The sequence below is a fragment of the Drosophila elegans genome, unplaced genomic scaffold (genome assembly GCF_018152505.1).
Source record: "Drosophila elegans isolate 14027-0461.03 unplaced genomic scaffold, ASM1815250v1 contig_183, whole genome shotgun sequence".
NCBI lineage: Eukaryota > Metazoa > Arthropoda > Insecta > Diptera > Drosophilidae > Drosophila > Drosophila elegans.
This window is the reverse complement of record NW_024545550.1, coordinates 10,037,008-10,055,853: the sequence shown is the minus strand read 5'-3', so window position 1 is coordinate 10,055,853 and position 18,846 is coordinate 10,037,008. Positions and strand designations below refer to the sequence as shown.

Sequence of the window (18,846 nt, the reverse complement as noted above, 5' to 3'; positions counted from 1 at the left end):
TTCAAACAATCTCTGCGACACTTCTTTTAATCTGCAAAGAAAACTTCAAAAGAAATGCGAATTCAAGTGTGTGCGACAATTTCTTAGCCAGCCACGCCTGCCTAAAATGCCACCGCACATCAAAAGCAGTCAAAAGCAGACGACAAACCGGTGGTTTTAGGTTACATTTTTAATATTTTTGTGCGCTTTCCGCTCGATGATTTCTTCCCTTTTTCTTTTTTCCTTTTCGTCCAGTAAACAAAATCCAAACAAGGCAAAATTTGCCAAAAGAATAAATCAAAAAAGAATGGGCACCAAAAAGAGGTTTTGTTTCGTTAATAAGGGGAATAAGAAATGCAAAGGCCACAGGACAAATTCAATTCATCAAAGCCAGGGCCACGCCCACTAGAAAGAGGGCGCTACTGTGTTGATGCTGTCGTCATGAATTTGGGTCACCCGGGAGCTTTGAACTGTGTTAGTAGGGCACCGCATCGCATTGCAATCAGTTAGCCAGGACCTGCAGACGTCATGGCGACGTGACGTCACGAAGGAAGTTGAATGCAGAAGAGAATGGTGTCGAGTAACGCAATTAGATGGCAGGACTCCCACTCTCTTGCTCTCAGAACAAGGAAACCGAACTCGATTCTCTTTTGCCAGCGGAAGAGTAGTATATAGTAGTGCATTCCATACGCCCTGTTGCACACGCTGTGTATGTTGCGCATACGCCCCGTTCGCCGAGCCAAGTTACTTCACTCAACTTTGCTTTAATATTCATTTATTTATTATTAATTGGTTTCGTGTATATAGTTTGCCTCGGGGTTTGGTTTTCTTGTATTTGCTGTATGCGTTTCACTAGATTTAATAATTGTTTTCTGTTTGCATTTGGTTTTTTTGCGTTTTCGTTAACGGTTTCCCTTATTGCTTATTCGAATTGTAGACAGTTACCAACTTTAATTGGGTAATTGCAATTTCCGTTATTGTGTTCGTTTATTGTTTAATTTGCTAACAATGTTTGCTGTTTGCTTAAATTCATTTGGCTATAGATTCGGGGGCGGGGAGAGAGGGGAAAGGACAGGGCAGCGCTGGAAGCTTCCATCTGATCTGATCTGATCTGATCTGATCTGTTCTGTCCCAAACCTGCCTCAAGCCACGAAAAAACCTATTACACATAAATACAGTCAGTCTCAATTGGCCTTTAACGAATGACATTCACAATGGCATTGGTCTAAAAACAATTTTTGATGTGCGTTTCCATTCTATCTACTACTCGTAACACAATTTACACGGCAAGCAAGTCAACAGTTTTGCTATATTCCATATCCATCCAATTTTTGGCTCTACTCGGGTTAGTTCACTCTGGTTTTATTTTTGATGGTTTTGCCTACGCCAGGGTTTCTACCTCCAATATAATACTTATTTCGCTAACCTTTGATTATTATTCATGTGGCTTGTGTATATATGGTTAAATACGTTTCCTCTGCTCTGACTGTGATTGCTAAAAGACTCTTCAAATCTGTGTGAACTCGTTCGCTTTGGTGTTTAATTCTAGTACGTGTATTGTTCGTTAACTTTCATTTGCTCTTAGATACTATGAAGCATATTCTCCGTGACTTTGTTCTCGCTTGATTTTGTCTTCGTTTCGTTCGCTGATTTCGCATTGCCTAATTACATGCTACAAATACGATGTATGTTAACCCCATGTTGCAGGACTGATGTCGTCGGTATATCCTCCTGGATCTCGCTTTTGATTTTCACCTCCTCTCATCTCTCATTCTCTCCTCTAGTCCTCCGCCGGCAGACTTCACCTGAGGCTGCCCAAGATGGGCAGTCAGATGTCTCCGTTGGCATTTGGATTCCTACTCGGATTGGCATTGGCCTCGTTGGCCGCCGCCTCGGCTGCTGAGGATCCGTTAGCGATGCCATTGGCGGCGGAACAAGTGGAGGTGGCCTCGCCCACCGTAATCGTTATCGTCGTGTTCTGATTGTCGCACTGCACCACCTCGATGGTGCGGGTGTTGCTGGCCGCGGTGGTGCTCATCTGTCCGCTCTCCGCCTCGTTCAGCTGGCGTCCGATCTCCCGGTCGATGGCCTCCGCATCCTCCGGATAGCGTTCCGAGCAGAAAATGGCTCCGGCCTTCAGGAGCTTCAGCAGATTCAATCGATCTTCGGCATTACGCTTGGCACACAGCGGTCTAATGGAAGAAAAACCATAATTAATATAAGGGAAATAAGCATGTTAACCCCTTCATGCCCACCGTTGCCTACAGACAACATTTCCTTGAAACTGTATTTAATTCGGGCCTAAAAGGGTTAACTAATAAGTTATGGTGATCCAAAATCAAAAGGGAAATGGTTGTTAAGCTCAGAAAACAAAATTCCTTCATTTATATTTCAAGAAAAATTACCTTAACAATTATCTAAGGCATGTTAAATAATTTGAAAGGTCATGTTTTTCTTAATTTATCTGATAGGCTCAATAATATTAATTCACTAACAATATTGTAGTTTTGTATAAAATTGAGTTTGATCGCAAATTCATAGCCTAAGAACTTTGTTTTTAAAATTATAGCTTATAAACTGAAGTCTATTTTTCTTAAATATACTTAAAGACGTAATTTTTAACACCTTTATTTTAATAATGAATACAGTACTGGCTAAAAATCAATGATTTGGAAAAAGTCTGTCGCAATAAAGCCAAATTTAGATTCACTTCTTAAACAGGCTTATTTTAGAATCATCGTTAATAGAGCAATACTAACTTGAATGACCTATATACGTGTTATTTATAGCTCTTTGAAATATTTACTCACCTTCCCGCATCCTTGAGCTGCTCCATAAACTCTTTGCCCGTGATGTCCACCAGCGAATTGGGATCCATGTTGGACAGCGAGTCCAGGTCGGCGTCGTTCATCACGGACACGTTGCAGAGGTTGTTCTGCAGCTGGCCCACCAACTGGCGGATGCGAGCCGACTCCGAGTTGTTGGCATCGGTGGTGTCGCCCTCGCCTCCGGTGGCAGGATCTCCGTTTCCGGTTCCCACATCGCTGCCATGCGGAGTGGTTATGGTCACGTAGTGCGTGGGCTATAAACGGAGTGCAAAGTGGCATTTAATTTAATCTCTCTACGGCTTCGTTTCTTTCGCAGCATCCCATAATGCAATTAGTCATTATGACAGATAAAAGGAGGGACAAATAAAATGAGTTATCCAATTAAGTGGCTTTCACCCGGAGAAAAGACAGTATCACAATTCACAAAGAAAGTAACACAATGAATAAGCATTAGAACAAAGATAAAAAATAAGAAAAAACAAATAAAATATATAAGTTAAATAATAAACACGGATATTGCATTAAAATTCAAACAATTCAAAGCTAACGAGTTTTAAAAATATTATTTTTGTAGGAATACTGTGGAGGTTCTTGTCCAAAAAATGTAAAAATCACATAAATGAAAAAAAAGATAAATACTGATATTTTAAAGTTTAAGTTATTAATTTTGTATATAGCTATTAAATTATCATTATTTTAAAAATTATATTATTAACTCAACAAGCCACTGAAAGGATATGAAAGTATAACAGGAGAATAATGGAGAGTACTCCACCAATTTGAGTGATCTTTTTTTGCCAGTGCAACTCACATCGATCCAGTGTTCGCCGGGGAAGACGGCAACCAGTTCCGTGTTCTCGTCAAGGGTGCGGAAGTACTCCTCGTCGTCGATCTCCGTGCCATCGGAGTCCAGGTGGATGGTGGGCAGGTGGTCGCACTTCTCGAACTTCTCCGCCACCTTGCTGCGAATCTCCTCCAGACTGGAGGCGCAGACAGCCTTCTTGATGTTGCGTGTTACGTCCTTGACCTGGCCGTAAAAACGAGTATCGTGGCGAAGAATGGGAATAATAAACCATTACACGTTTACAACTACGGAAACAGTAACAGCAGTAACTGTTACACATGGCCCCGCTTATCAAATGAATAATAAACTAATGTCAGAGGCGAAGCAACTGTGTCTCTAATAAAATATTCACATCGTCGGCACCCAAAATAAAAACAGAAAAATGCTGAAATGGAAATGGTAAGACTTGCAAATTTTTTTTTTGGGATGAACCCTTTTTTTTTGGACAAGTAACGTGATCTGAATGACGAAAAGAAACGTACGAAACTCAAAACCCTTTCCATTGCACTTCATTGCTTATACTTTTTTAGCTTTCAATAGTACATTTTCATTGTTATGGTTTTTTAATTAATATTAATCAGTCTTTAAAAATTCTATTATACAAAAAAGAAAAGGAAAACAAAACAATTTGCTAAATAAATAAATAAATAAATAAATCGAGCCAGATTGTTTTTCATTCCCCGAAAAAACACAATGAATAAATGAGCGGAAAATTTGCGCCAACGTCATATCCTGCTGTCAAATGTCCATTTGCTCTAATTGAGATTTATGGACTGGTTTATTTATCCTCGGGAGAGATGTCGCCTTCAAGCAGAACCCACAATTCAACATTGTGAAAATTTCAAATGGGAATTGCGAGATCTATTTGCATTATTGTATCTCCTGCTCGAACGCAATTTGACATGCACTCGTCCTGTTGCGGCGCAAATATTTGTCGTATGTTCCCCCCGATTCCCTTTACTTTCTACTTTTTACTTTCCTATTTTTTTTGTTATGTGACAAGCTATGCCTGTCAGCATTTTTCGCTTGTTGGTCTTGCGCGAATGGCATAAGTGAGTGCTGTGTTCTGTGTGCAAGGACGAAGGCTTTGCCAGGGTCTATTAAACTTGCATGCGGTGTTAAATGATGCCTCAGCACTAAGGTTAAACGAAACATAAATTAGACCTGGCCAAAAGGGGCAGATAGCCATCTAGGAGCCATGAGATGGATGCTAAAGGAGTCACCGGCACGAATGCACTGCTCCTGGAATTTATAGCCCCGAAACGCCGCCTGGCAATGTGCAACTCCTTGAGGTCCTCCATAAATAATTTAAAGCGCCGTGACTAAATGAAATTGCACTCTAGTTTGCATTTCGAACATGAAATTTACTTTTTCTTACCATTCTCTCCAGACAACCCAGAGGTCGTCATTAAATTATCTTATGAATGCTTAAAGCCAGACAACTTTTGTGCTTGGCCAGCGCCAAATATTAATCATATCATATTCTAGTGGAACGGGGGGTGAAGCGGAAAAACTTTGCAACTATGAAAACTTTGGCGAACTACTGAAGCATTAGACAAGTGGGAGACGCGGTAGCATCAAAAACAAAAGCATAGTTTTTGTTCGGAAACTTGTCAGAAGTTTTAGTTGTTCGCATTAGTAGATTTTCCCAGGAAGCGCTGTCGTTTTTGTTGGCGGGTTGCAATTCAATTAGCAGTTTATTTTGTTACCCACAATTATACCTCTATCAAATAAAAACGGTTGGCAGTTGATTAGCCCTATCAATGTCGTAAACAGATGTGTTTCTTAGCATGTCGCAAAAATCTTTAATAGAAACTAATTTGTGCTAAACACAAAAACACGATTTAAAAAAGTACTATAATAAAAATAGTAATTTATTAGGAATGTTAAAATGTCCTTTAAAATGTCTAGCCCTTGTAGCTAATATATCTCCTCCTTAAAAATTATTGTCTTCTTTACATAAAAACAAAAATTTAACCTGTAAAATCTGTTATAGGTGCCTGTTTTTACTAATATTTTGTTTTATGGACGACCGACTGGATGACAAACCGGTTTAAAACGATTTGAAAAGCAGCTGCGAAATGATGGCTTTTAAATCACGGCTCACTCAAGCTGCTTAGCCATGAGGACCCCAGGGTCCTGGACAGCACTCACCATTCAAAATCAGCCGAAGGCTGCGAAGAATACGTGCCAGGGACTCTATTCATCTGCATCTTAGACCGAGCAGGATCCACAAGTCGCAGGACTCTTAAATTTTTGATGGGCGTAGGCCGCTGATTTTCGAGTCGCTGGGGAAATTAGGCGACAACTTTAAATTGCTTTTCAACTATGCCCTGGCATTATGTAAATTGTTTAATAAATTATTAACAAAACGCTTGCCGTGGACGTGGGCGTGAGCTTGGTTGTGGGCGTGGCTTTTGGCTAATTACAGCGACATGTCGGGATGAAAAGTTTTCCTTTTTTAATGGCATTTTCATGGCTGTCGAGGCATTTGACAGCTTTTAAGCCGATTTGTGTTTGGTGGTTTTTGAATTAATTATTTTAATAAGCAGAGGCATTATAATGAAAATTCCATATGATTTTCAAAGCTAAGTGGAGCAATGTGTTTCCGAGAAATGGGTTTTCCGTGTTTCAGAGACAATTTAAATAGGTTTGTGGTTTTTCGGTCTTGAGTTGTCAACTGCATCATGTTTTTACTTTTTGTGGTTCCTAGCAAACTAAAGCGTATTTTTAAAATCCTGTAAGTCCTTTAAACAGCTTTGTGCTGTTTAAGCGGCAGATAAACAAATTAGTTGGGGAACAAAGGCCCAGCAGACACGTAAAACAAATGCCAAAAGCAAACAATTCCCAATACTCGAATGAAAAATCAAAAAACAAAGCCAGACAAATAGAAATAAAAGCAGACAGAAAAATACAAAGAAAAAGGACAACATAAAGTAAATGCAAAGAAAGTAAGTGATTTTGCAAAGTAAAATTGTATGCAGTAATGGTCTTTAACTGAGCTTTCGCTGTTCTCTTTATTCTGAGCTTTTGGCGCTCTTCGACAATTTCTCTTTGCTTACACTCAGAGCAACTTGAAGTTCAACCCAGTTTCCATAAAGAACAAAAAAAAAAACGAACGCAGCACGCGGCCAGCAACAACAAAAGCTAAAACAACAACGCCCAAAAAGGGCATGGCAGGAAAATAATGCATGCTTAAAACCTCTTTGTTTGCATGTTGGCCTTTAGGATTTTTTAATTACACAGAACATAAACTCACTTTGAAAGGCTTTTTGGAGTCGCCTGAATTCGCTGCACTCTCCATGGCTTTGTTTGTTTCAACTAAATTATTAATTCACTCTAGCTATGCACTTAGAATCCAGCCTTAATTGCTCAACATTTCATTGTTTTTGGTAATTTTCTTCGTTTTTGAATGTGTTTTGTTAGAAATGTCTCACTTGCACTTTGAATTTAAACAAACAAACTTGAAATTCCTGCACTTGAAATGGGAATTAAATATATTTTCTCGGCTCCGCAGTGGAGCTTTCGAAGAGCGCCGGTTTTAAAATGAGCGTGCTGCCATCGAGCACTTGCTTTTATAAGCTCCCCAATGCCAATGCTACCCAATTGCATGCCCCACTACTGTAAGCCAACTGTTATCCTAACAGTTGAATGTAAAACGTTCTCTTATCAGATAATATTCAAAATCTATTTATGGGTTAAATATTCGCTTAAATGAATTAAGATTCATGGATTATGTTCTTATAAATGTTTTTAAGCAATGATACTGGAAGTAAAGTATTTGCAAATACAACATATACAAATGCTAAAATATCTATAAGTAAACATAAAAGGTTTCTACTATTGTATTTTATAAAAGTAGAAGCCTAAAATACTTTCTTAATATTTATACTTGAAAACCTTTAATGGTAAATCTATTGTTTTAATCAGGTAAAGGTTATATTAAAGGTTATATTAAACAAAATTATTTTCAACGAATTTTTTTTGAGTTAAATAAATATAAATAAATAAATAAAAATAAATAATTTAATTATAATTTCTTTTTATGCTGTGAAAATGACTTATTCTTTACAAGGACAGTTAGAAAATTCAAAATAAAATTGGGTAGCTTACAAAAGAGCGTTATAAGCACTTTAAAGAGATTCCTCTCTGCTGACTATGTTGTTAACATTTTCGTGTAGCCAAGGCTCTAGAAAATACAAATGAGTTTACTAGAATAATTCTGGCTGCAAAGTTTACTGGCCTTTAATGGGAAAATGTGCAGGTCTAAGCCTCGCACTAATCTCCATTTCAATCGGAAGGTGCATAGGATTTCATTTGGTCCATTGGATCCGGGGGGAGTCTTATCAGCACAACGATATCCGGTGTTGTCAATCCAGTGAGGGTCCTTTCCCCTTTTGGAAGCCGCCCAAAAGAGCAGTTAGACAACGCTTAACTTTCTGCTCAAGTGGCCAACACCCATTTAAATCTATATACATCTATTGCTATGCACACATCAACGAACCGTCCAGATAAAGAAGAGCAAAAAGCAAACTTTTGACAAATGGCCAAAATACATGAAAGGCGAGCCGAAGCCGGAAGGTGGCCCCATATTGAGTTGAGCTGAGTTGATGCACGGGAAAAAACTAGGAGTATATCATAAACATTATTGAAATACTAAGAAGTAACCAAAACATGTTATTACAAATAAATATATTTTTTAATTATATTTTTGTTTTTAACCTTTCTAAGTTTAAGCTAAAACATGAATCACCAATTGAATATACTTTGTTATCATTACAAAACCCCTTTCGATTAGTCAGTTCCTCCAGATTATCTGACTATCTTCTACATATTATTATTTACCTCTTTATTTTTTGTCACAGAATTTTAACATTTAATATGAATAAAATGCAAATTTTCCATACTTTTCTTTATGTAGAACGGAACTGAATAGTCCGTAAAGGAGGTGGGTTTATAAGCATGGGGGATCGGAGGAGATGGGGGCAACCTTAAATTGTTATCCTTGTGCGCGCCATCGGTTCCTCAGATGCTCCTTCTGCTGCTGGCAGTTTGCCCCGTTTGCTGTCATTGCACTGCATACAGTGAATACGGATCCAACAAAAGGAGCAGCGGGGGGAGGAACGGGAGGGGCTATTTTAAGCACAGGTCACTCGAAAGGACGCACAAGGACATTGGCTCGTGTGGGTGGGTGGCTGTGTGGCCAACAGTTCGCAGGTCACGTGCATGCAACGCAGTGCATTGACCACGGAGACGTTGACACAGCGGCCGGAATCTGGGTTGAGGCTTCACTCGAAGCCAGGTGGACAGGTAATTGCCTCACGGGGCAGGGCATCATTCACTAGGCAATATTCCGAGGGAAGCCAATAAATCAACGCCTGGCAATATTGTTTGCCCGCCTTAACCTCATGTGTCGCCAAGGAGCAGTTCCACAATATGTCGTTTAAATTGTGTTACTTGGTAATGAATGGGTTTTAATCAGGCTTTTGGATAGGATTAAATATAGCCATTGCCTAGTTATATTTGTCACATATTTCCTCTCTCTTTAATAATTAATTAAATAAAATAAAACAGAAGAGTTAGCAAGGGTTAAATTCAATAAACGAATGCCAGGCTCAACAGCCTGCTTGTGCTTATAAATCGTTTTTTGCCGGCACAGACTTTGTAAATTAGGCCCAAAGCTGATGCCAAACAACAACAGACACAACTAATTATCCTGCGCGCCTTTAAAAAGGGATAACAGGCGCGATAAAATACAGCTTAGTCCTTTTTTGTTACAGCTTAGAAGTCCTGTAAGCTCACAGAACTCTGCAAAATAAAAGCTGCCTCGTTAACAGGACCTCGTTAAAATTTAATAGGGATTTTCTTCCGCTGACTTCGTTTGAACCTCTTAACTTTGACATTTGCAACTTGGTCGCGGTAGCCATATAAATATGTAAAAATCGTACTTAAATGCGATGAACAGAAATATTTCAGCAAATTGTGGATGGAACCAAGTTGAATGGTAACAAACTTTCAAAGAACTTACACAATAACAAACATTTTATTCGGTTTCAGGCAATTCAATCTCACTAATAGTTCTCCAAAATCATCTTGGGCACCACATTCATGCTGGTCAGCTCCTGGAAGAGCAACTTGCAGGCATACGGCATGGATATCTTGGAGACATGGGCCGACGACTGGCAGAAATGGCACCAGGAGCAGTAGGCCAGCCTGCCGCAGGTCCGGCAGACATCCACTTCAAAGGCATCCGAGGAGATCATCAGACGCTCCATGATCAGCATGCTGGCGCCGTAGGAGATGAGGCAGTCCCGCTCCATCTCGCCCAGACGCAATCCACCCTCGCGACTCCTGCCCTGCGTTGGCTGACGGGTGAGCACCGCCTTGGGTCCGCGGGCACGGGCGTGCATCTTGTCCTGCACCATGTGCTTCAGCTTCTGGTAGTACACGGGTCCCGAGTAGATGTACGCCTCCAACGGCGATCCAGTGATGCCCGAGTAGAAGAAGTCCTTGCCCACGTAGTTGAAGCCATGCCGTTCCAGCTCCGCCTGGATGTCCTCCACCTTGGAGCCCCCAAAGGCTGTGCCATAGTGGAACTTGCCCTCCAACAGACCAGCCTTGCCGCCGAGCAGCTCCAGGGTTTTGCCCACCGTCATGCGGGAGGGGAAACCATGGGGGTTCATAATCATATCCGGGCAGATGCCATAGTCATTGAACGGCATGTCCTCCTGCTCAACAATCAAACCGGTCACACCTTTTTGGCCATGCCGCGAGCTGAACTTGTCCCCGATCTCGGGAATACGCGTCTGGCGCAGCAGGATCTTGATTAGGAAGTCTTCCTCGGCATTGGCGGATACCATCACGCGCTCAATGTAGCTTGGCTCTGGTCCTTTGTAGCTAATCGGCACAGCGGTGTAGGGAACCTGCGGAGATTGACCCTGCAGCGGATTCATCGAAGTCACCGCCGGCATCTCCTTGTTGATCATGATCTGCTTGTTCTGGACCTGCTCGCCAGGAGCCACAATGCCATCGGTGTCCAGGACGTCGTGCTTGAAGATCACCTTGTTGGTGAGGGCATCCTTCACCGGACCCATGATCCTGTCGAAGGTCTGATTGGCATAGCGCTTCACCGTGCACTTGGAGTTCTTGTAGACCAGGCAGCGTCCATAGCCACGATCTATTGATGCCTTGTTCAGGATCAGCGCATCTTCAATGTCGTATCCTGAGTAACTCATCACGGCCACCGTGGCGTTCTGACCCGCCGGCAACTTGTCAAAGTTGGTCAGCTCAATGGTCTTTGATTTAACCATAGGAGCGTGCGGATACACCAGATTGTACATCAGCGAATCGATGCGGTTCTTCTGGTTGTAGCCAATCATTCCCATCGCCTGTTTGCCCATAGCACACTGGTAGGTGTTCCTGGGACTCTGGTTGTGATGCGGATAGGGCACCAAACCCGCGCAGACTCCCAGCAAAGTGAAGGGTTCGATTTCCAGGTGCGTAGTGCGATCCTCGATTTGCTCTTCGTTCCAGGCGATAAACGAATCGTTCTCCTCGTTCACATCCAGATACTCGATTAGTCCGTCCAAGAGGAAGTCGTCAAACTTGCGAATGCCCCTGTTGAGTTCGTCCAGGTGATGTTGCTTCACCAGCGGACGACGGTTCTCCACGATTACATACGGGCGACACAAACGACCGCCATCCGTGTGTATGTAGATGCATCGCTGGGTGTAGGATGTGTGCACGGACACGTAGCTGCCCATGCGACCCTTTCGGCGCATGTAGCGAAGGTTCCGCACCAGGTGCTTGTGATTCAGGGTCAGTCCCAGGACATTACCATTGATGAAGACCAGAAAGACATTCGGATTGTTGATGGGATTGCCGCTCACTTCCCGTATATCCTCCACGCCAGCATTAAAGGCCACAATCATCACAGGTCGCTCCTCCACCTCGGTGGTGATGTGCGTCATTAGGGCCAGATTCTTCACCAGACCACAAGCCTCGCCTTCGGGCGTGTCCGAGGGACACAGCATGCCCCACTGACTGGGCTGCAGTGAACGCGGACCGGACACCTTGCGCGTCTTCTCAAACTGCGAGTTCACACGGGTCATCATGCCCAGGGCGGATATATAACTCAGGCGGGACAGCACCTGCGTCACACCAGCTCTTTCCATCTTAAATCGCTTGATGGTCCAGTTTCCGGAACTTATGGCGGACTCCAGTCCCGCAGTGATTTGCGCCGCCCTCATGTGCTTCACCACATCAAACTGGGCCGCCTTCACCTTGGGTATATTCTTGTCGGCAATGGTCTTCAGCTCCCAGTTCATGCGCTTGAACAGATCCTCGAACATCATGGAGAGCAAGGAACCAGCCAGCTCCAAACGTTTGTTGCCATAGTAATCGCGATCGTCGAAAAGGGTTTTGTCCAGCTCGGCGGCCATGACGCGACGCACCATCATGGACACATAGATGGCCTTCATCTGGAAGTTGAAGTTCTCCACAGGCACATGAGCCAGAATGGTGGTCAGCAGCAGCTCGCGCGCCTCTTCCGAGGGCGTTTTTGTGGTGGCACTTTGGAAGCGCTTGACCACCAGCTTGGAGCCTAAATGAAGGAGGTGTTAGGAAGAGGATTTCATGGTGTGGGGCAGAGAAACTTACCCATGTACTCCAAAGCTCTTTGCTGCGTAAAGACCTTGAGATTGAAGGCATCCAGCAGGGAGGCACCAAACCTATTCTGCGACTTGCTGTCTATGCCAATAAGCGACTGGATTTCCTGGTCGGAGACCACGCCCAGGGCCTTGAAGATCACCACAATGGGTATGTCGTCCGTCATGGAGTTGTGCTTCAGGTAGTACTTTCCATGCTTGCTCAGCACCAGAGTGCGAGACTTCTTTTCGTGCGTGGAGGAGGTGACCTGGCACTGCACCACCCCGTTGAAGTCCTCGGTGAGCATCTTGTTCCATGACAGCTGCTCCTGGATCAGGATGACCTTCTCCTGGCCGCGGACCACAAAGTAGCCACCCGGATCTAGGGGACACTCGTTCAGTTTGGATAGCTCAAACTCGGATTTCCCGGTGAGGGCGCAATTGGAGCAGCGCAACATGAGGGGCATCCGGCCGATGAGCAGGTTGTTCCGCTTGATGCGCTGCGTGCCCCGCGTGTACTCGATGTCCACGGTGATGGGGGCTGAGTACGTGGTGTCCCGCAGGCGGCATTCGTGCGGCGTGGTCGCCTTGGTGATGTTGAAACCCTCGTCGATGTCCGGCTTGCCCACCCGCACGTCCAGGTACTTCAGGTAGAACAGCGGATCCGCTCCACTCGTGACCAGCTCGTTGGCCTTCACGATCTTCTTGATATCCACGTTGATGAAGTGGTTGAAGGAGTCGATGTGCTGCTTCACCAAACCCTTTACCTGCAGGAATGCCGGCACCAGCTTCCACTTCTCCGCCAGCGGCTTGATGGGCATCGACCAGTCCTTGCTGTCGCCGGGCTCCCAGGCGGTGGCCTCCACATTGTGATCGCCCATCTTCAGCTCCACCATTCCTATTATTTAGTATTTACTTAAAGCGAATCCAAATCCAAACAAAACAGCGTGCACTTTAGTTCAGTGTTAGTAAGCGAATTCAGGACTGACAGTGCTAACAGAGTAGCTTTAAATTCCCGCCAAATCTAGCTGTTTTTTGTGAACTTAATGGCGGGAATATTTAAAATGTGTATCTTTAAAACCTGCAGTTTTTAAAATATCCTATTATTATCAATAAGTTAATTGGTTCTCCCAAAATAAGTCAAACTCTTACTGGGTGTAACTGCTAAAAGGAATTGGTTAATTTTTTTCGTCTAAAAAATATTGTGTTTAAAATATTTTATAGCAAAACTGAAAGCCTTAAGCTTAAATAATTTCTTTAACTAAAATCATACAGAAGAGAACAGATTTAAAGCACATTCGTTTTTATTTTCCAATAAAAATGCCATCAAATTATCAAATTGTAATCGTTGCACAGAGTCTAGACCTTTTTCACAATCTGGACAACATCCTCGTCGTTGAGAACGTGTTCAATGCCCACTTTCTGCGGCTGATGCTTCACGGATGAGCCCCAAACCAGCGCACTAAAAGGGTGATAAGAATGTGAAAAATCGTGTTAAGTGGATAGCAAACCGCACTCACTATTTAAACTCCTTGGCGATGGAGCGATGCAGCTTGTTGCAAAAGTCCTCGATGCTGGTGCGCTCATTGTGCAGCACCACGGGTGAATTGTAGTCGGGCAGCTGGCCCTTGGGCTTGGTGTAGATGCGCTGCAGTCGCAGGTACTCCCACATCAGCTCCAGCAGATCGTCAAAGTTCCAGTGGTGGTGCGCCGAAATGGGCACGCAGTGCGGGATTTTGTAGATGACGTCCAGCTCCTCGATGGAGATCTGATCGATCTTGTTCAGCAGATAGATGCAGGGTATGTAGATGCGGTTGCCCTCGATCACGTCGATCAGATCGTCGCTGGTGGCATCGTATCGCAGCGTTATATCCGCATTGTGTATCTTGTACTCGGACAGAATGGTCTTCACCAGATCCAAATCCAATTCGGATTGGGCAACCATGCTGTTCAGATTAATGCCGCCCTTGTCCTTCCGCTTGTAGTAGATATTTGGTGGCTTCTTGTTCAGCCGGATGCCAAAGCCCTCCAACTCGTGCTCGAGTAGCTTTTTGTGACCCAGCGGTTTCAGGCAATCCAGAACCATGAAGATGAGGTTACAGGTGCGCGCCACGGCTATCACCTGACGACCACGACCCTTGCCATCCTTGGCGCCCTCAATGATTCCGGGCAGATCGAGGAGCTGGATCTTGGCGCCCTTGTACTTGATGCATCCCGGCACAGTGGTCAACGTTGTGAACTCATAGGCCGCCACCTCGGAGTAAACGCCTGCCAAGTTGGAGAGTAACGTGGATTTACCCACGGAGGGAAAGCCCACGAAACCCACTCGGGCATCTCCGGTCTTGGCCACCTCGAAACCAGCTGGAATAATTGATTTGTTAGTGATTTGATGGCAATTAGGGTAGAGAACCCACCTTCGCCGGTTCCGCCGCCGCCTCCTTTCGGGGAAATCAGCTCGCGTCGCAGCTTGGCCAGCTTCGCCTTCAGTAAACCCAAATGCGCCGAGGTGGCCTTGTTCTTCTGGGTGCGGGCCATCTAGAAATCCGATTTTATCCAAGAAAAAACCCGGAGAATTAAGAAGAATCCAGGGGGAATCCAGGGGGGGAATCCGCGGGGGAAGGTGAATGCAAGACAGGTTAGTTTCAATACAATCGACTGGTGCTCTATGAACCCACTCACCTCCGACTCGATGGCCGAGATTTTCTCCAAAATTGTGCTCATGGCTGGCTGGCAGTTAAACGCGGTCCACTAAAAGCCCAAAAAATCAACAAATCGGCATGTAAAAATAAAAATATAAAACTCTCGCGTGGACAGCAGGCGACAGTGTGCGAAAGGAAGCAAAAGCCAGCCAGCATTGACCAACACTGCATTTGGTTAGTATATTTAGTAGTTGGTATTTAATGGTATTATTTAAAAGGAGTGGCAATGGTCACTTTGATTGGAACAGAACCGTTAGCGCCAAAATGTTCGCCAAAGGTAATATAAAGAAATAAAATACTTATAAATAATTAAAAAATGTATTTCCCACTCAAGGCAAGCCTCGAACCCCTCTGGTCAACAGCCAGGCCAAATTCAAGAATCAACTGGCCAACAATGCCTCCCAATTGAATCTTAGCTTTCCAACGGCCGCTCAACTTGTTCGCAAAAATAACAGCCAATTGCGACAAACCAAATTAAGTGTCTGCCAGAAGGACAATAAATTGAAGTACGAGGGCTTTGTCGAGGAAATGCCTAAAATGCGGCCAAAGCAGGAATTTGTCTACGTTCCAACTCCAAAAACCCTGCAAAAGTCCAGTTTCGAGCTCAACGTCAAAAAGGAAGAACCCAAAGGGTTGCCAAGTTGTCCGATGTCCAAGCCAGGACGAAATTTAATTAGCTTGGTTGGTCGGGTCGATTTTTGTCTTAAAACCCATAAAACCTATCCCGATATTAACGCCATTTGGAATGTTTACGGTAGGCTTGAATATGTTAATCTATAGCTTTTTTTCAACAGCACTATTTACAAAGATTTAAAAAACAAGCTTCACCTTTCGTTTTTAGGATATGTTTAAAATATTTAATACTTAAAATCAGACCATATAATTTAAGCTATTAGACTTCTTATTATAAAATTATTTAGCTACGATTTTTAAATTTAAGAATTTCGATTACAATTTATAAAATTCCAGGTAAACTTCTGCGCATTATTGAAGGAAAACGAGGAGAGCACACTCTGCTTGTGCGAAACGAAAATTCGGGACCCATTCTGCAGGGCATATACCATGACTTTGAAAGTGATTTAAAATCATGGAACCCAGGTAAGGTAAAAAGATTGGTTGATCGAATACTTAAATTCATCTGTGACCCATTAACAGGCTGCTTTGTTCATCTCGTGGGCCAATTTATTGGGGACAACCGCTTGCAAACGTTCAAGATCGCCCAGGTAAGCGATATCGACTGGCAGAAACAATTTATGCGCATAGAAAATGTGACAACGTATATTCTGATGCAAAACAATGTGCATAAGTAATTTATATTTTAGTAAGGTATTTCCATATACAGTTTTCTCGTGATTCTTAGGCCAGACGATATATATAAATATGTTAACTCTTCTGGTCTGGCCTAAAATCTACAGCGAAATGTTCCGTTTTGTACTTTTATAGTTTTGATAACTTGAATAATTTATAGAGTGTAAGTAAGTAACTTAAAGTTAATGTACCTAGGAACTAAGTTAGCTTCAAAATACCCCTTCACGATTCTCTTCAGGAGCATTGCACAGTTACGAGGACTACAATAAATACAAATTCCAAAGTAGGCGACTGAATTCTAATACTGGTGAGCTTATTTGTCTAAATGGAAGGAATAGTTTTTACGAGTACAAATCAAAGTACATGAAGATCGTGACCAGAAATCCACAGAAGAGGGCACACAAATAGCCCAAGTGCAGCGAGGCGGTCTTCTCCTCACGGAAACTGCAAATTGAGAAAAGACAATATGAGTATTAAATAATAAAAGGTCAGACCCCGGGAGCTTACCGCTTCTTGGAACGCGGCGAGAAGGGCGAGGGCGGATTGACGCCGGGCACCGCGCTGTCCAAGTACACAATTCCGTAAGCGAATGCGGCCACCAAGAGGCCACACAGTAGGGGGCTCAGCCGGGAGCCCAGCTGGTGACTGGTGGCCCACACCAAGGCCTCATTCCACCGACTCTGCAACTGGTGGCTCAGCACCTGGATGGAGTCGCCACTGATGTATGGCACTGCAAAGAGAGCACAGAGAACTCGTTAGTATCTCAGTTTGAGGGTCGTTTTATTGATTTCCGTGTTATCAGTCTTGGCCCGATAAACACGTCAAAAAAAATAAGGTTTATAAATAGGGTGGGTCGAATTTACTAACTAGAAATGTTATCTATGAGTAGATCTAAGCATTTTGTCCGATGAATTAGGAATGTGTCAAAAAAGACACATACAGAAGTGCATAAGCTCGTAAACTAAACCAATTTTGCTACTCCGTAAAAGAAAATTTTATAAAACGAGTTACAAATTAATTATTTAAAAAAAATGTCAAATATTTGGAAGTTGAAACAAAATTAACATTAGAAAAATTACTATAAAAACTTAAAAAAAGTTAATTAATGAAAAATGCTCGTATAAACTTTTATTCCTGAGAAAGTTCAATCTTAATGTTTGACCTTCTAAAGTTTTGGAAATAAATGTTGATTACCAACTTTGTTATTAAATGAATAATTGTTTTTTTTTTGAGCCACCCTAATGCATAACCTGCAGCAAATTCACGGCTAGATTGCTGAATCGTCAGAATTTTAAAATTCGTTATTTTCCTGGTCTTTCTAGCGGTACCGCCTTACTTGTATGTATTTATGTATGTGTCGCGTGACGAAAACCCTATTGATAAATACCGTTAAGCCCAACAAAGAGGAATACTTAATCACCGTAGGGCAAACAATTAACTAACTAATCACTCTCTGCTCAAAAGATGAAGCAACTAATCACTCTTTAGCCTCTATTTTTCAGATATAAAACGTATGCAAATGAGAAGGCTAAATGCGCAACAAACAATCTAACGTTCTCTATATAGACTTATTCGCTATTTGGGTGGTTATTGCAGGGAGAACAGAGAATAAACACCAACAGCTATGAGATCACACGAACTTCAACTATTTATAAACGAAAAGCAAATATAAACAAAACGAGCGAAGACGTCGTCATCGCCGACAATTGCAACCTTGAATTACCCACCCCCGCGTATTACAGGGGGTATATAAATAAATAGAAACCCAATAGGACCCACAACTTAACCCACTTACTGGTTAAAATGACGCTTTTGTAGCCAATGATGAGAATGCCAAAGAGAAGAGCCACTTTTTTGATCAGCGGATCGAAGGCGGTTGCCACACCCACTCGCCCCTTTTCCGTGGGTTTCGGCACGCCCACGTACTGCTGAAGTTTTGGATGATGGGAGGTCTTCGGCGTGGAGGTATATATCCGTGCGTTCTGTTCTCCGGTTTTTGAGCTTCTGACTGCCGTCGAGAAAATCCCATTGGTTTTGTTGCTTTTCTGCTGCTCTCGAACCGTGACGTCACAGCCATTAGCGTTTGCTTCCACCTGCATTTTGTTGTTTTGCCGGCCAAAGTTTTGTTTTGAAATGGACTTCTTTGTTTAAATGGCCCCCCGGCAGCACGATTCACTTTGTATTATTCAAAACAATTGTTGATTTACTTTACAAAACTACAAAAACAACAACATAATACGTCACACCCCCACAAGAAAAACAACGCCGAAAATGCAATTGGAAATAGTGGTGGGAAAAGATAAATTCGATGCACCATGAACTATCGGAAGTTGCTTATCGATAGTTCGTTAGAGAACGATGTGTTAAAATATTCTTTAGCCCTTACCTTATCATATGGTCAGGTTTTTGTTATTCAACCAAATCACTATTTTTAAGAAAAAATCAGTTTTGTTTAATTTATTTCCCAATTTTCCTTAAAGCATTTTTTACATTTTATTATACAGACTATGTTTTAACTAGAAACATGAATTCATCGCCATATA

At 42.7% G+C, this 18,846-nt stretch overlaps 5 protein-coding genes across 5 annotated transcripts; 1 reads left to right on the top strand and 4 right to left on the bottom strand.

Annotated features, from left to right (window-relative positions):
• Positions 1-1,510: 1,510 nt before the first annotated feature.
• On the bottom strand, positions 1,511-7,190 carry LOC108144796 (DNA fragmentation factor subunit alpha). The gene is made up of 4 exons (XM_017269915.2): positions 6,911-7,190; positions 3,619-3,834; positions 2,790-3,061; positions 1,511-2,171 (listed from the first exon to the last, which is right to left on the bottom strand). The coding sequence occupies exons 1-4, from the start codon at positions 6,953-6,955 to the stop codon at positions 1,808-1,810; spliced, it is 897 nt and encodes a 298-aa protein (XP_017125404.1). The 5' UTR covers positions 6,956-7,190; the 3' UTR covers positions 1,511-1,807.
• Positions 7,191-9,481: 2,291 nt separating this feature from the next.
• Positions 9,482-13,259, bottom strand: LOC108144733 (DNA-directed RNA polymerase III subunit RPC2). Its single transcript, XM_017269829.1, has 2 exons — positions 12,310-13,259; positions 9,482-12,253 (listed from the first exon to the last, which is right to left on the bottom strand). The coding sequence occupies exons 1-2, from the start codon at positions 13,190-13,192 to the stop codon at positions 9,723-9,725; spliced, it is 3,414 nt and encodes a 1,137-aa protein (XP_017125318.1). The 5' UTR covers positions 13,193-13,259; the 3' UTR covers positions 9,482-9,722.
• A 323-nt stretch (positions 13,260-13,582) lies between these two features.
• LOC108144912 (GTP-binding protein 128up) lies at positions 13,583-15,139 on the bottom strand. The gene is made up of 4 exons (XM_017270076.2): positions 14,976-15,139; positions 14,711-14,831; positions 13,817-14,657; positions 13,583-13,758 (listed from the first exon to the last, which is right to left on the bottom strand). Exons 1-4 carry the CDS (start codon positions 15,015-15,017, stop codon positions 13,656-13,658), a joined length of 1,107 nt encoding a protein of 368 aa, XP_017125565.1. The 5' UTR covers positions 15,018-15,139; the 3' UTR covers positions 13,583-13,655.
• Positions 15,140-15,224: 85 nt separating this feature from the next.
• LOC108144874 lies at positions 15,225-16,305 on the top strand. Its single transcript, XM_017270031.2, has 4 exons — positions 15,225-15,272; positions 15,330-15,749; positions 15,965-16,093; positions 16,151-16,305. Exons 1-4 carry the CDS (start codon positions 15,260-15,262, stop codon positions 16,303-16,305), a joined length of 717 nt encoding a protein of 238 aa, XP_017125520.1. The 5' UTR covers positions 15,225-15,259.
• Positions 16,275-18,574, bottom strand: LOC108144875. Its single transcript, XM_017270032.2, has 3 exons — positions 18,099-18,574; positions 16,811-17,033; positions 16,275-16,747 (listed from the first exon to the last, which is right to left on the bottom strand). The coding sequence occupies exons 1-3, from the start codon at positions 18,400-18,402 to the stop codon at positions 16,645-16,647; spliced, it is 630 nt and encodes a 209-aa protein (XP_017125521.1). The 5' UTR covers positions 18,403-18,574; the 3' UTR covers positions 16,275-16,644.
• Between the last annotated feature and the right edge of the window lie 272 nt (positions 18,575-18,846).